The sequence below is a fragment of the Piliocolobus tephrosceles genome, chromosome 11 (assembly GCF_002776525.5).
Source record: "Piliocolobus tephrosceles isolate RC106 chromosome 11, ASM277652v3, whole genome shotgun sequence".
NCBI classification, from domain to species: Eukaryota; Metazoa; Chordata; class Mammalia; order Primates; family Cercopithecidae; genus Piliocolobus; species Piliocolobus tephrosceles.
In genome coordinates, this window is record NC_045444.1 from 104,590,874 (window position 1) to 104,605,672 (window position 14,799).

At 43.3% G+C, this 14,799-nt stretch overlaps 1 protein-coding gene and 1 long non-coding RNA gene across 2 annotated transcripts in view; one reads left to right on the top strand and one right to left on the bottom strand.

Moving 5' to 3' along the window:
* Positions 1-8,349, top strand: part of RUFY4 (RUN and FYVE domain containing 4) — a 37,536-nt gene extending 29,187 nt beyond the window's left edge. Inside the window, exon 11 of the mRNA XM_023220816.3 lies at positions 6,324-8,349. Within this exon, the coding sequence (XP_023076584.1) occupies positions 6,324-6,378 (55 nt within the window). The 3' untranslated portion in view covers positions 6,379-8,349. The remainder of the gene's footprint in view (positions 1-6,323) is intronic.
* On the bottom strand, positions 1,229-12,559 carry LOC111548384. The gene is made up of 2 exons (XR_002733387.1): positions 12,402-12,559; positions 1,229-1,702 (listed from the first exon to the last, which is right to left on the bottom strand). It is a non-coding gene; the product is annotated as an uncharacterized LOC111548384 (long non-coding RNA).
* Between the last annotated feature and the right edge of the window lie 2,240 nt (positions 12,560-14,799).

A 14,799-nucleotide genomic window follows, 5' to 3' on the forward strand; every position in this document is an offset into this window, starting at 1 on the left:
AAACAAAGCTTCCACAGCATGGAAGGAGACCTGAGCGGGTTGCCGCTGCTGGCTTGGGTGGCCAGCTTTTATTTCTTTATTTGGCCCCGCCCACATCCTGCTGATTGGTCCATTTTACAGAGTGCTGATTGGTTCATTTTTACAGAGTGCTGATTGGTGCGTTTTTACAGAGTGCTGATTGGTGCGTTTACAAACCTTTAGCTAAACACAGAGCACTGATTGGTGTGTTTACAATCCTTTAGCTAGACAGAAAAGTTCTCCAAGTCCCCACCCAACCCAGAAGCCCAGCCAGCTTCACCTCTCAATGCCCTCTCTAAACAGGACACCTCAACTGCTGTTTGGAATTGGGTGCTGACCACTCTAGCTACTTCCTGCTAGATGAGGTGAAGAAGAGGCCCTGCAGTTGTAGTGTCCTCCAGAGGGGAACGTGAAAGGGCCAGCTGGTCAGTCCAGGGGTCCTTGATAGAAGTTGTTAGTTGAGCTCATTTGGGGTTCCATTTGTAAGACCATCTGCAGCTTGATGGCTTCGATCCTAGAGGAAACAAATTTGACAAGGAGGTTAAAAATATAGGGCCCGAAGGCGAGTAATAGCAAGATGGCTGCCACCAGACCTACAAAGGGGAGAAGTCATGTTGCCCAACTCCAGAGGTTGGTATAAGAGTTTGACAGGCGTTGTCTGATTTCAGAAGCCTTTTTCTGCAAATGCCAGGCAGCATCTCAAACTATTCCTGACTGGTTAGTGTGAAAACAACACTCTTCCCCTAAGAAGGTGCAGAGTCCTCCTTTCTCAGCAGTGAGGAGGTCTAGGCCTCGGCAGTTTTGGAGAGTCACTGTTGCCAAAGAGTCTATTTGGGATTGTAGAGTAAGGATAGATTTTGTTATTTCTTGTAAACTGTCTGAGAAATTCTTTAAGAGTGTGTGGTAGTAGGATAATGAAGTAGATAAACTGACTATTCCAGTTCCTGTAGCAGTAGCCATTCCTAACCCTATAAGTAGGGGTATTAGTCATATGGCTTTGCACTGACAGACTTGAGCTTTGAGGGATACTGATAGGGTCTGATTTCCTGGAGCAATGTTAATGTTGGAACTTAGAAAGGCTAAGGTGCAGGTGCCTGTCCAGTTAGTGGAGAGGCAGATATAGGTCAATGTTCCACATAAGAATATAACTTGGCTGGGTAGAAAGAACTGGTTGTGTATGTTAAAAAAGCATGTAAGTTTGTTGTTTTCATTTTTTCATACTTCTAGAGTACTTGCCAAGCTAACTCCGGTGAGTGTCTGGAAAGGGGTGTTGGCAGCAAACAGAGTGACTCCCTGTGTTCTATTTTATTGTCATCCTGGCAGGAGCTACAGTATATAGTCCTATCATGAAGAGTATGGTTAGTATGCTGTTTAATAATATGATGAAATAGTAAAAGGATTCCATTAAAGGAGCAAGGAGAGATGTTAAAGATTATGTAGGTTTTCACTTATCTTTTTTAAGGAGGAAGGGGTTTTTCTTCAGGATCAGCGGTAGGAGCCTTTTTAGTCTGGGATGTTTCCTTCCAAAATAGGAGACGCAAGTCCTCCAATGGTTCTCAGGTGTATTGAGGTTGGTCTGGCTGATCTTGGGACTCCTGAGCTGATGGTCCCACAGGTTCCTCAGGGGATATCCAAAATTTAACTCGGGTGTGGTGAATCCAAGATTCCACTCCTGCCACCTTAACTGCAGTGGGAAGAGAGGGTTACCAAGTCTGGTCCTTCCCACAAAGAGTCCATAGATGGGGAGGTAGAGGGAAGATATTTGACCAACACTAGATCTCCTGGTTGATGAAACAACTCTGTTCCCTTTTCTCTGTGACATCCTTCAGGTAGGTTTTTAAGGTTTTGTTGATATTTTGCCAAAGAAGTTATATCTTTGACCAAGTTGGCCATTTCCTGAGCAAGTAGGTGATTTGTGAGAAAAGGTCATCCATACAGCATTTCATATGGACTGAGCCCCATTTTGTGAGCAGAATTTTGGATTTTCAACAAGGCCATGAGCAAAAAAGTAGGCCATGGGAGATAAGTTTCTTGTGTTAGTTTCCTTAAGTGCCTCTTGAGTGTTTCATTTGCCTTCTCGACCTTCCCTGAGGATTGTGGCCTCCAGGTGCAGTGACTGTCATGTTTCCCTAGCACCCTGGAAATTCCCTGAGTTATGGTGGCTTTAAAAGCCAGACCATTGTTGCACTGTAAGCTTTGGGGAAGCCCAAATCTAGGAATTATTTCATGAATTAGGACTTTAATCACTTCCTGAGTCTTCTGTCTTTCAGGGGAAAACTTCTATCCAATTTGTAAAGGTATCAACACAGACCAACATGTATTGAAATCCCTTTGACTTAGGCATATGGGTGAAGTCTAACTGCCAGTCCTCTCCAGGATAGTGACCTATTCTTTGTTCCCCCAAAGGGGCCTTACGATGGACCAAGGGATTGTTCCTTTAACACACCTCACAGGCTGTGACTACCTGTCGGATGGTCCAGAGGAGATTTGGCCCTGAAATAGGGATTTGGCCATTTAATGAGTGTTTTCAATACCCATATGAAAAGTTTGGTGGAGGGTTTTAAGTATTTTCCCTGGCTGGCTTCGGGTATAAGTACCTTTCCTTCTTCTGTTGTTAAGTACCTGAGGGGAGAAAACTATGCCCCTGTGAAAGTCCCCATTCTGTTTCAGTCAGGGAATACTGGGGCTTAATCTCTTAGAGGGGGTTGTTCCATACCAAGAGTCCTTCCGTAGGTATTCTAACGGGAGGTCCCACCTGGCAGCAATTTTGGCCTCAGCATCTGCCCAAAGGTTTCCTTCTGCCTTTTCTCCTTCACCTTTCTGATGGCTTTGGCAGTGTAAGACTGCCACCTCCTTGGGTTTTTGCATTGCATGCAATAACTCCATAATTTCCCTGTGGTGTTTAATGGGCGTTCCCCATTAAACGAAGGAACTTCGTTTCCTTCCATATTGCAGCATGGGCATGTAGGATTAGATAAGCACACTTGATATCTGTATACACATTTATTCTTTTTCCCTTTCCCAGTTCAAAGGCTTGGTTAAGTGCCACTAGTTCTGCTAACTGGGCACTGGTCCCTGGAGGAAGAGGCTTACTTTCAGGTACAGTTACACCACTAACTATGGAATAACCTGCCCTTCATATCCCATTCTCCACAAATGAACTTCCATCGGTATATAAGTTAAGGTCAGGATTAGCTAAGGGGACTTCTAAGAGATCACATCAGGTGGCATAAATCTGGACTATAATTTGTTGGCTGTTGGGAACAGGCTCCCAAAAATCTGGCCATTAACTGGCCCCCAAACTGGCCATAAACAAAATCTCTGCAGCACTGTCACATGTTCATGATGACCATGATACCCACGCTGGAAAGTTGTGGGTTTACTGAAATGAGGGCAAGGTATACCTCACCCACCCAGAGCGGAACATCGCTTAAAGGCATTCTTAAACCACATACAATAGCAAGAGGGATCTGTGCCTTAAGGCCATGCTCCTGCTGCAGATAACTAGCCAAACCCATCACTTTATTTCAGCTCATCCCTTTGTTTCCCATAAAGAATGCTTTTAGTTCATCTACAATCTATAGAAACAATGCTTTTCACTGGCTTGCTGTCAATAAATACGTAGGTAAATTTCTGTTCGAGGCTCTCAGCTCTGAAGGCTCTGATACCCCGATTTCCCACTTCATACCTCTATATTTCTATGTGTGTGTCTTTAATTCCTCTAGCACCACTGGGTTAGGGTCTCCCCAACTGAGCTGGTCTCAGCAAGTGGCATCCATTGTGGGGGCTTGAATCCAGGTCAAAGGCTTGCCGGAGCAATGGTTGGAGAACGTGGAACTAAGCTGGAGGACACCCGAGTACTCTTAAAGCAATCCCCATAGTGAGTAAGAAGGGGAGTTCAGAAGCATCAGAGTAACAATGGGACAAGTGTGGGCTCTGGTTTGTTCCACCTTGGAACCTTTTCACACTAATAATGAGGAGGAAGGAGAGTATAATGAAGTAACAGAAGAGGTTACAGAGCAGGTTTGTTTGCCAGCTAAAACTAAAACAACAAAGGAGGAAGAGGTTCATCCCTACCCTTCTGCACCCCTTCATTATTATTTTGAAGAAAAACAGTGGCCTGACCCTCCAGATCTTTCTTTTCCGGAGGACACGGTGAAAAGCAGTTGCCCCAGTGACTGCCTGAGCAGCACCTCAAGTGATCACTCTCAGTTCTATTCAGGCAGGAATTCAGCAAGCTAGACAAGAGGGTGATATGAAGGCTTGGCAGTTCCCTGTTAGAATATACCCCCCAGATCAACAGGGAAATATAGCTACATTTGAGCCTTTTCCTTTTAAATTTGAGAAAGCACATTTAGTTGATTATATCAAGGCCTATAATGGTATCGGAGGTAATCTGCATAAAGCTACTTTGTTGGCACAGGCAACGGCAGGACTGAGAGTGGATAAAGGAAATATTCTGTTTCCTGGAGCTTGTTTTAACTGTGGGAAGCATGGTCATACTAAAAAAGAATGTAGAAAAATCAGCTAGTCAGGCCACCAGATAGGGGATGAAAGAAAACTGCTGAGTCTGAAATATGTCCAAAATGTAAAAAAGGAAAACATTGGGCTAATCAGTGTCACTCTAAGTTTGATAAAGATGGGAACCCGATTTCAGGAAATGCCATGAAAGGCCCATCCCAGGCCCCATTCCAAACCAGGGCATTTCCAGCTCAGGCCATTCCCTCACCCCTGTACAATGTCTGTCCTCCGCCACAGCTAGAGTGCCACAGTAGATTTATACTGCATAAAAGCTGTGAGCCTTCTGCCTGGGGAACCCCTGCAAAAGGTCCCAACAGGAGTCTGTGGACCCTTGCCAGTGTGAATGATAGAATTACTTCTAGGCAGGTCTAGTTTAAATTTAAAAGGGATACAAATACATGCAGGAGTCACTGATTCATATTACAATGGGGAAATTCAAATTGTTATATCTACTTCTGTTCCCTGGAAAGCAGAGCCACGAGAGGGCATAGCACAGCTCCTGATTGTGCCGTATATGGGAATGGGGAAAAGTGAAATTAAATGAACAGGAGGATTTGGAAGCACAGATGAACAAGGCAAAGTAGCTTATTCGGTAGATCAAATTACTGATAAACATCCTACCTATAAAATAACTATTCAGGAAAATAAATTTAAAGGGTTGGGAGATACAGGAGCGGACATTTCAATCATTTCTCTATAGCACTGGCCGTCCACATGGCCAATTCAACCCACTCAATTTAACATAGTTGGAGCTGGAAAAGCCCCTGAAGTATATCAAAGTAGTATATTTTGCATTGTGAAGGGCCCCATGGACAACCTGGGACTATTCAACCAATTATAACTTCTATACCTATAAATTTATGGGGGAGAGATTTATTACAATAATGGGGAGCACAAGTTCTAATTCCAGAACAATTATATAGCCCTCAAAGTCAACATATGATGCATAAAATGGGGTATGTCCCCTGGTATGAGAGTAGGAAAAAATTTGCAAGGTTTAAAGGAACCACTTCAAGCAGAAAGACAAATTCCCACCAAGGTTTAGGATATCATTTTGATGGCGGCCATTGTTAAGCCTCCAGAACCTATACCTTTAAAATGGTTAACAGACAAGCCAGTTTGGATAGAACAATGGCTGCTGAGTAAAGAGAAACTGTAGACTTTAGAGAACTTAAAATTGGCCTTTAATAGTCATAGATTTAAAAGCCTGTCTCTTGACTATCCCCTTAGCTGAGCAAAACTGTAAATGGTTTGCATTTACAATTCCTGCAGTAAACAACCTGCAGCCTGCTAAGCATTTTCATTATTTTCAGATGGGTCTAGTAATGGTAAAGCTTCTTATTCTGGCTCAAAAAGTAAGGTTTTCCAGTCGTCCTATACTTCAGCTCAAAAGCGGAGCTTATAGCTGTAATTGAGATATTGACTGCTTTTGATATGCCTATTAATGTGATTTCTGATTCTTCATATGTGGTTCATTCCACACAGTTAATTGAAAATGCTCAGTTATGATTTCATACAGATGAACAACTGATGACAAAAACAAAAAAGGGGGAGAAATAGTGATTACAGGACAGCCCATATACAACTGAATCTAGCATTATTAACTTTAAAATTTTTGAGCATGCCCAAAGGCCAGATGTTATCAGCAGCTGAACAGCATGTACAGAAACAAGCTGCAAAGACAGAAGCAGAATAACTGGTTTGGTGGAAAGATCCGATAACAGAAAGTTGGGAAATAGGTACACTAATAACTTGGGGTAGAGGTTATGCTTGTGTTTCTCCAGGCCAAAATCAACAGCCAATTTGGATACCATCAAGACACCTGAAACCTTATCATGAGCCATATGCTGAGGAAGATACTCCGGGAGGATCCCCAGGACCCCCTGGTTGCAGCCATGTCAAGGCTGATGCTGAGGAGGACCCCAACTGTCATGAGCAACACCTGTCAAACACAGCCACCCACCTGGGGACAGATCAAGAAGCTGTCACAGATGGCACAAGAAAACCTGAGGAAAGTGGGACAACCAGTCACAATGAGTAATTTAATGGTAGCTATGATCACAGTGATCATCATTGCCATGAATATTCCTTAAACAAGGTCTGACACAGAGAACAATTATACTTATTGGGCATATTTATCAATCTTGGCTGGCAATAATGCCTGGATGTAATCACTCTGTGACACAGTTACACATGCTTTCTGATCTCAGTACTTACTATAATAAATCTGCTCCTATGATTGAAGCATACCACCCTCAAAAACCTATTTGTAAACAAAATAGAACCTGGCCAGAAATAATGAATGTACTTGTTTAGGAAGATTGCATTGCAGAACAGGCAGAGGTACTGCACGATTCCTATGGAATCATTGTTGCTTGGTCCCCTAAGGGGATGTTTAGCTTAAATTGCACCTCTCAGTCTGCGTGCCATGGCCAAACTATGTCCAGCTAGTCTGAACAAAAGGGTCAGATGATAGAGATGATAAGAAGTATGGCAAGAGTTCCTATTATCTGGAACCATGGCAGCATAGTGGCACCTCAACCTCAAGTGACATGGCTTGCTCTAGGAGCTTAACATAAGGATTTGTGGAAACTGTTAATAGCTCTTAATAAGATCAAAATTTGGGAAAGAGTAAAAAATCATCTAGAAGGACACTCTACAGGTTGTTTTTGGATATTGCAAAATTAAAAGAACAAATATTTAAAGCATCCCAGGCAAACCTGACCTTAATGCCAGGAACCAGAGTGCTTGAAGGAGCTGCAGACAGATTAGCAGCTAGTAACCAATTAAAGTGGATAAAAACACTTAGAAACTGTGTGATTTCAATGGTGATTGTGCTATTAATCTGTGTTGTTTGTCTTTGTATAGTCTGCAGACGCAGATCCTGACTCCTGCAAGAAGTAGCTCACCGTGACAAAGCTGCCTTTGCTTTTATCGCTTTGCAAATCAAAGGGGGACATGTTGGGAACAGGCCCCTCAAACTCTGGCCATTAACTGGCCCCAAAACTGGCCATAAACAAAATCTCTGCAGCACTGTGACATGTTCATGATGGCCATAACGCCCATGCTGGAAGGTTGTGGGTTTACCGGAATGAGGGCAAGGAACATCTGGCCCACCCAGGGTGGAAAACCACTTAAAGGCATTCTTAAACCACAAATAATAGCATGAGCCATCTGTGCCTTAAGGCCATGCTCCTGCTGCAGATAACTAGCCAAACCCACCCCTTTATTTCGGCCCATCCCTTTGTTTCCCATAAAGAATGCTTTTAGTTCATCTACAATTATAGAAACAATGCTTTTCACTGGCTTGCTGTCAATAAATACGTGGGTAAATCTCTGTCCGAGGCTCTCAGCTCTGAAGGCTGTGATACTCCTGATTTCCCACTCCACACCTCTATATTTCTGTGTGTGTGTCTTTAATTCCTCTAGCACCGCTGGGTTGGGGTCTCCCTGACCAAGCTGGTCTCGGCAGTTGGCAGTCATGCTTGATTGGTTCCCCATCCTCTAGGAGAAAAGTGGCAGGGTTGAGGGTCACGCACGTATGTATTTGAAGCACCAGTCCCTCAAGGAGTAGTACCTGGTATCTAAGTAGGCAATTGTCTGATAGCCATAAACTTCCTTTGACACCTAGTATGCTATTTACATTATGAGTAGTCCAGACAGTGAGATCCTTTCCTTGTGTTATTTTGATAGCCTCTGACACTAAGACGGTCACTGCTGCAACTACCGATAAACAGTGAGGCCAGCCTTTTGCTACTACATCAATTTCATTACTTAGGTATGCCACTGGTTGTGGGGTTGTCCCACGAGTCTGAGTAAGGCCTCCAAGAGCTATCCCTGCTCTCTATGTGACATATAAAGAGAAGTTTTGTCCTGTGGGAAGGCTTAAAGCTGGAGCTTGTACTAGTGCCTGCTTTAAGGTTTTGAAGGCTGTTTCTGCCCCTGGTTCCCATTCTACTAGATAAGCATTTGCCCTCTGGGTCTCCTTGATTTGAGTATAGAGGTGCCTGGCTATCTCACTGTACCTGGGGATCCATAGTCAGCAAAAGATGGTGATTCCAAGGAATCCCCACAACTGTTTTAATGTCTTAGGGTGAGGATAAGCCAGTATAGGCTGTATTTGTTCCTTGCTGAGGGCCCTGGTCCCTCTGGCTAAGATTAGGCCTAGATAATTTGACCTGCTGTAGGCAAAGCTGGGCCTTTGACTTAGACACTTTGTACCCTTGATTGACTGGAAAGTTCAAGAGATCCAGAGTAGCCTGCTGGCATGAGGCTTCCGAACTGGTAGCCAAAAGTAAATCATCCACATACTGAAGGACCAGAGTGCCTGGACTTGAGAAGTGGCCTAGTCTTGGGCCAGTGCCTGACCAAACAGATGAGGGCTATCCCTAAACCCCTGGGGCAAGACCATCCATGTAAGTTGGGACGTGTGATCTGTGGGATCCTCAAAGGAAAGAGAAACTGGGAGTCAGAGTGCAGGGGAATACAGAAGACGGCATCCTTGAGGTCCAGAACAGTGAACCATTCTGCTTCCTCTGGTATTTGAGAGAGCAGGGTATAGGGGTTGGATATAACTGGACATAGAGGAATTATTGCCTCATTGATAAGTGTAAGATCTTGCACTGGTCTCCACTGACCATTCGATTTTTGTACTCCTAGAATTGGGGTGTTACAGGGACTGCTGCATTTCCTTACTAAGCCTTAAGCTTTTAAATGTTTAACAATATTCTATAATCTTTTATGACCTTCAGGCCTTAAGGGATATTGCCTTTGATAAGAAAAAGTGGTGGGCTCCGTTAGCCTGATTTGGATTGAGCGGGCATTTTTTGCCCTTCCAAATTGTCCTTCTAATGCCCAGATTTCAGGATTGATTCACTCCTCAAGTAGGGGACAACAAATGGGTAACTTGTTCTCCATATTCATGTAGATAATAGCTCCATCTTTGGCTAATATATCCCTTCCTAATAAGGGCATGAGACTTTCAGGCATGATAAGAAAGGCATGTGAAAAGAGCAAAGTTTCCCAGTTACAACTGAGGAGGTGGGAGAAATACCTGGTTACAGGCTGTCCCAGGATTCCTCAGATGGTAACGGACCTTGAGGACAGTCGTCCGGGACAGGAGATAAACACTGAGAAGGCCACGTCAGTGACCAGGAGGAAGTCAATTTCCTGGCCCTCAATGGTTAAACATACCCAGGACTCAGTGAGGGTGATGACATGAGCTGGCACTTGCCCCAGGTACCCTCAGTCTTGTTTTTGGATCATCTGGTTGGGGGCTTCTGGCCCAGAGAACCTTTGTCCTCTGGGGCAGTATGCCTTCCAGTGATTGCCTCGGCATAGTGGACATGGGCGAGCGGGCAACTTGTTTCTCATTGGACAATCTTTTTTAAGGTGTCCTTGTAAACCACACTGATAACAAGTCCTACTGGCTGCTCCGTTTTCTGTCCTCTCTGAACCACCAAGGTTTCGGCCTTTCTCTGATCTCACTTTTCCTTTGGGGCCTGTTCTTCTTGGTCCCCATTATAGAACACTGAGGTTGCCAGGTTTAATAATGCCTCTAGATTTTGTTCAGGTCCCAGGGCTTGCTTTTGGAGCTTTCTCCTGATATCTGCAGCTGATTGGGTAATAAATTTATCTTTTAGAATCAATTGACCCTCCAGTGAGTCAGGTGACAAGGGAGTATATTTTCTTAAGGCCTCCCATAGCCACTCGAGGAAGGCAGAAGGATTTTCTTCCTTTCCCTGAGTTATGGTAGACATCACTGAATAATTTATGGGCTTTTTCCTAATTCTCCTTAGTCCTTCTAGAATACAGGCCAACAGATGTTTACGACTCCAGTCCCCATGATCTGAGTCGAGGTCCCAGTGGGGATCCATACTGGGGATGGCTTGCTGACCAGTAGGGAATTTGTCTCTTTCTTTGGCTGTCATTTTATCATTTACTTGACTAAGATACCAGGTATCTCCAAACTCTTGGACTGCAGCTAAAGCCACATTCTTTTTATTAAAGGCCAGGGTTTGATCTAACAATAGCATGACATCTCTCCAAGTGAGATCAAAGGTTTGCCCTAGACCCTGTAGGACATCTATATACCTATCAGGATCATCTGAAAACTTCCCCAGTCTGCCTTGATCTGCTTTAAATCAGAAAGGGAGAAGCGGTCATGTACTCAGGTTGGGCCAAATTCCCCTCCCCCTACAGCTTGAAGGGGACATAACTGATAGCCCGGGGGGTTTTGTGGTCCTTTGGAGATTTTTTTGCTTATTTCCTTCTGGGCAGGGGAGATTAGAGAAGGCTTATCATTAATAGGAAGGGGGGCTATAGGGAGGCTAGGATATGGGGGTAAGCTGAAAGATCAGCTTACCTGATCTTTCAGGTAAGGGGTGGGATGTAAATTGCAAGCTTTACATAGTTGTGTATTCTGTGGGATGTAAATTGCTAGTTTACATAGTTGTGTATTCTCCTTCAATGAAAAGAAAACTTGGACATAAGGTATTTCACTCCATTTGGCTTGCCTCTTATAGAAAAGGTCAAGCTGCAAGATAGTATTGTAATTTATACTTCCCCCAGGTGGCCATTTTTCCCCATCAGAGAGAGAATATTGGGGCCAGGCCGCAGTGCAGAAAAAAATGAGCTGCCTCTTTTTCAGGGTTTGCAGGTCAAATTGGTCCCAGTGGTTTAGGATGCATTTCAAGGGTGAGCCTGTTGATGCCTGAGTGTTTCCCATCTGAAAGACAAAACCATCCATGGTTTTGGTTTGTTTGTTTCTTCCCCTGCCCAAGAAACTGCAACAGTCCCTTGACCCTGCTGATCGGCATAGTCGTACTCACCAACGCAGCAGCAGAAACACTAGTTTTACTCCTAGACCACAAGGAAGACCAAGGAAGGTCAGATTTAGTGGCCCTTACTGATGCATTCTCAAAAACCTGCACCCTTGCCTGTCCTCCTAGACCACAAAGAGGACCTAGAAAAATCGGATTTAGTGGCCCTTACTGACACATTCTCAAAAACCTGTTAGAGTCCTAAGCCTTCTCTGTTAGTATTGGGACCTTACCCATGTCCCAAGATGTTATGCCCCAAAAATGAAGTGGAGGGCTATACCCTGAGGGAGGGAAGGGATTTCCAGAGTTGGAAGAGTGATGCCTTTTGTCCTCATTTATATGAATAGGAAAGATATAATTTCTGAGGCTCCCCATATCCTAGCTTCAGGAATAGCTTTTGTTAGTCCTACTTGTCTGGGGAGGGATCCTAAAATTCCAGATAGACCCCCCTATGATGGGGCTTTCAAGAAAAATTATGTCTTTCTGATTGGTGAGCCCAGGTGCCTACAGAAGGTAACAGAGTCCTGAAGTTTATACTTGAAATCATTCTTACAAGAGAAACTAGAAAAGCACCAGAGACAGAGAGTGGTTTTTAGAAGCGGGACTAGCCTCAGAGAAGAGAAGTGAGAGGAAGTTTGTCTGACAGGCATTAGGACCCAGGAGGCAACAGTCTGGATAGATAGGATAGATGGGCGAGTCTCGCTTGGGTGGCATGACTTTGAGAGTTCCGCTCATGGCTGCAGGGTCAACCAATTCTTTGTCAGGACCCCAGAGCTAAATGATTTTCCTCTCTGTCGACCCTTGGCTCAGCCCAGAAGTACAGGAACAGCAGAAACTGGTTCCAGGCAAACCAATGCTCCCAACTCCGAAGAGTCGGGGATTGTTAGAGACCCCTTTCCCAGAAAGCCTGACACCCATGTCTTTAGTCCAGCAGCCATGCTAGTCGCTTTTAACCGGCTGACAGGTGCCCAGTATTTAGCTCCTGAATTCTAAGGAAAAATAGGACAGAATAGGAAGTGAAAGGGATCCGATGGTACTCACCACTTGGTGATAGGCGATAGTCCCTTTGCGGTAACCAAAATGTGTCCAGAATTGGTTCCTTCCGGTGTGTTCTTGGTCTCACTGACTTCAAGAATGAAGCTACGGACCTGCACAGTGAGTGTTACAGTTCTTAAAGATGATGTGTCCGGAGTTTGTTCCTTCAGATGTTTAGATGTGTCCAGAGTTTCTTCCTTCCAGTGGGTTCGTGGTCTTATTGACTTCAGAAGTGAAGCCGCAGACCTTTGCAGTGAGTGTTACAGCTCTTAAAGGTGGCGCATCCAGAGTTGCTGGCTCCTCCTGGTGGGTTTGTGGTCTCGCTGACCTCAGGAGTGAAGCCACAGACCTTCGCAGTGAGTGTTATAGCTCATAAAGGTAGTACAGACCCAAAGAGTGAGCAGCAGCAAAATTTATTGTGAAGAGCGAAAAAACAAAGCTTCCATGGTGTGGAAAGGGACCCGAGTGGGTTGCCACTGCTGGCTTGGGTGCCCAACTTTTATTTCCGTACTTGGCCCCGCCCACATCCTGTTGATTACAGAGCACTGATTGGTCCATTTTACAGAGTGCTGATTGGTACATTTTTACAGAGTGCTGATTGGTGCATTTTTACAGAGTGCCAATTGGTGCATTTACAAACCTTTAGCTAGACACAGAGTGCTGACTGGTGCATTTTTACAGAGTGCTGATTGGTGTGTTTACAAACATTTAGCTAGACACAGAGTGCTGATTGGTGTGTTTACAAACATTTAGCTAGACACAGAGTGCTGATTGGTGTGTTTACAATCCTTTAGCTACACAGAAAAGATCTCCAAGTCCCCATCCAACCCAGAAGCCCAGCCAGCTTCACCTCTCAATGTGAGTTACTATTCTATTCATCGTATTAGTTGTTACCTAAATACTTTATTTTTTTCATTGTGTTATTGTTTTATAAGCCCTGTGAGATTTATGCTTTAAGGAGGTTCTATTTTGGTGCAAATAAAGCTTTTGTTGAAATATTTAAAACTCCTTTTAGAATTTCTGATAATGCTGGTTTAGTAGTGGCAATTTCTGTCAGCATTTGTTTGTCTGAAAAAAGACTTTATCTCTCCTTCATTTATGAAGCTTAGTTTTGCTGGATACAAAATTCTTGGCTGACAATTATTTTGTTTAAAGTAGCTAAAGATAGGACCCCAATCCCTTCTGGCTTGCAAGGTTTCTGCAAGAAATCTGCTGTTAGTCTGATAGGTTTTCCTTTATAGGTTACCTAATGTTTTTGTCACACAGTTCTTAAAATTCTTTCCTTCATGTTGACTTTAGATGACCTAATGACTATGTGCCTAGGTGATAATATTTTTGTAATGAATTTCCCAGAAGTTCTTTGAGCTTCTTATATTTGGATATCTACATCTCTAGCAAGGTCAGGGAAGTTTCCCTCAATTATTCCCTCAAATAAGTTTTTCAAACTTTTAGACTTATCTTCAGGTCTACCTCAGGAATACCAATTATTCTCAGGTTTTGCTGTTTTACATAATTTTATATTTCTTGGGGACTTTGTTCATTTCTTTTGATTTTTTTTTTTTTATCTTTGTCTGATTGGACTAATTCAAATGCCTTTTCTTTGAGCTCTGAAGTTTTTTCTTCTACTTGTTCTAGTCTATTGTTGAAACTTTCCACCACAGTTTGTATTCCCTAAGTGTACTTTCATTTCCAGAGGTTTTGATTAGTTTTTCTTTATGATATATACCTCTCCAGAAATTTTTTCATTCATATCCTGAACTGGTTTTTTAAAATTTCTTTATGTTGCATTTTACTTTTCTCTGGTATCTCCTTAAGTAACTTAATAGTCAACCTTCTGGGCTAGGCACAGTCATTCACACCTGCAATCCTAGCACTTTGGGAGGCTGAAGCAGGCAGATCACTTCAGGCCAGGAGTTTGAGACCAGTCTGGTCAACATGGCGAAACCCAATCTCTACTAAAAATACAAAAATTAGCCGGACGTGGTGGCACATGCCTGTAATCCCAGCTACTCAGGAGGCTGAGGCAGGAGAATCACTTGAACCTGAGAGGCAGAGGTTGCAGTGAGCCGAGATGATACCATTGCACTCTAACCTGAGCAACAAGAGTGAAAATCTGTCTCAAAATAATAATAATAATAATAATAATAATAATAATAATAATAATAAACCTTCTGAGTTCTTTATCTGGTATTTTGAAAATTTCTTCTTGGTTTGGACTTATTGCTGGAGAGTTAGTGTGATCTTTTGGGGGTGTTATAGAACCCTGTTTTGTCATATTGCCAGAACTACTTTTCTGGTTCCTTCTCATTTGGGTAGACTATTTCTTCAAGTTATTCTTGAATTTATTTTTGATTTTACTTTTTTTTTTTTTTTTTTTTTGAGATAAAGTTTTGCTCTTGTTGCC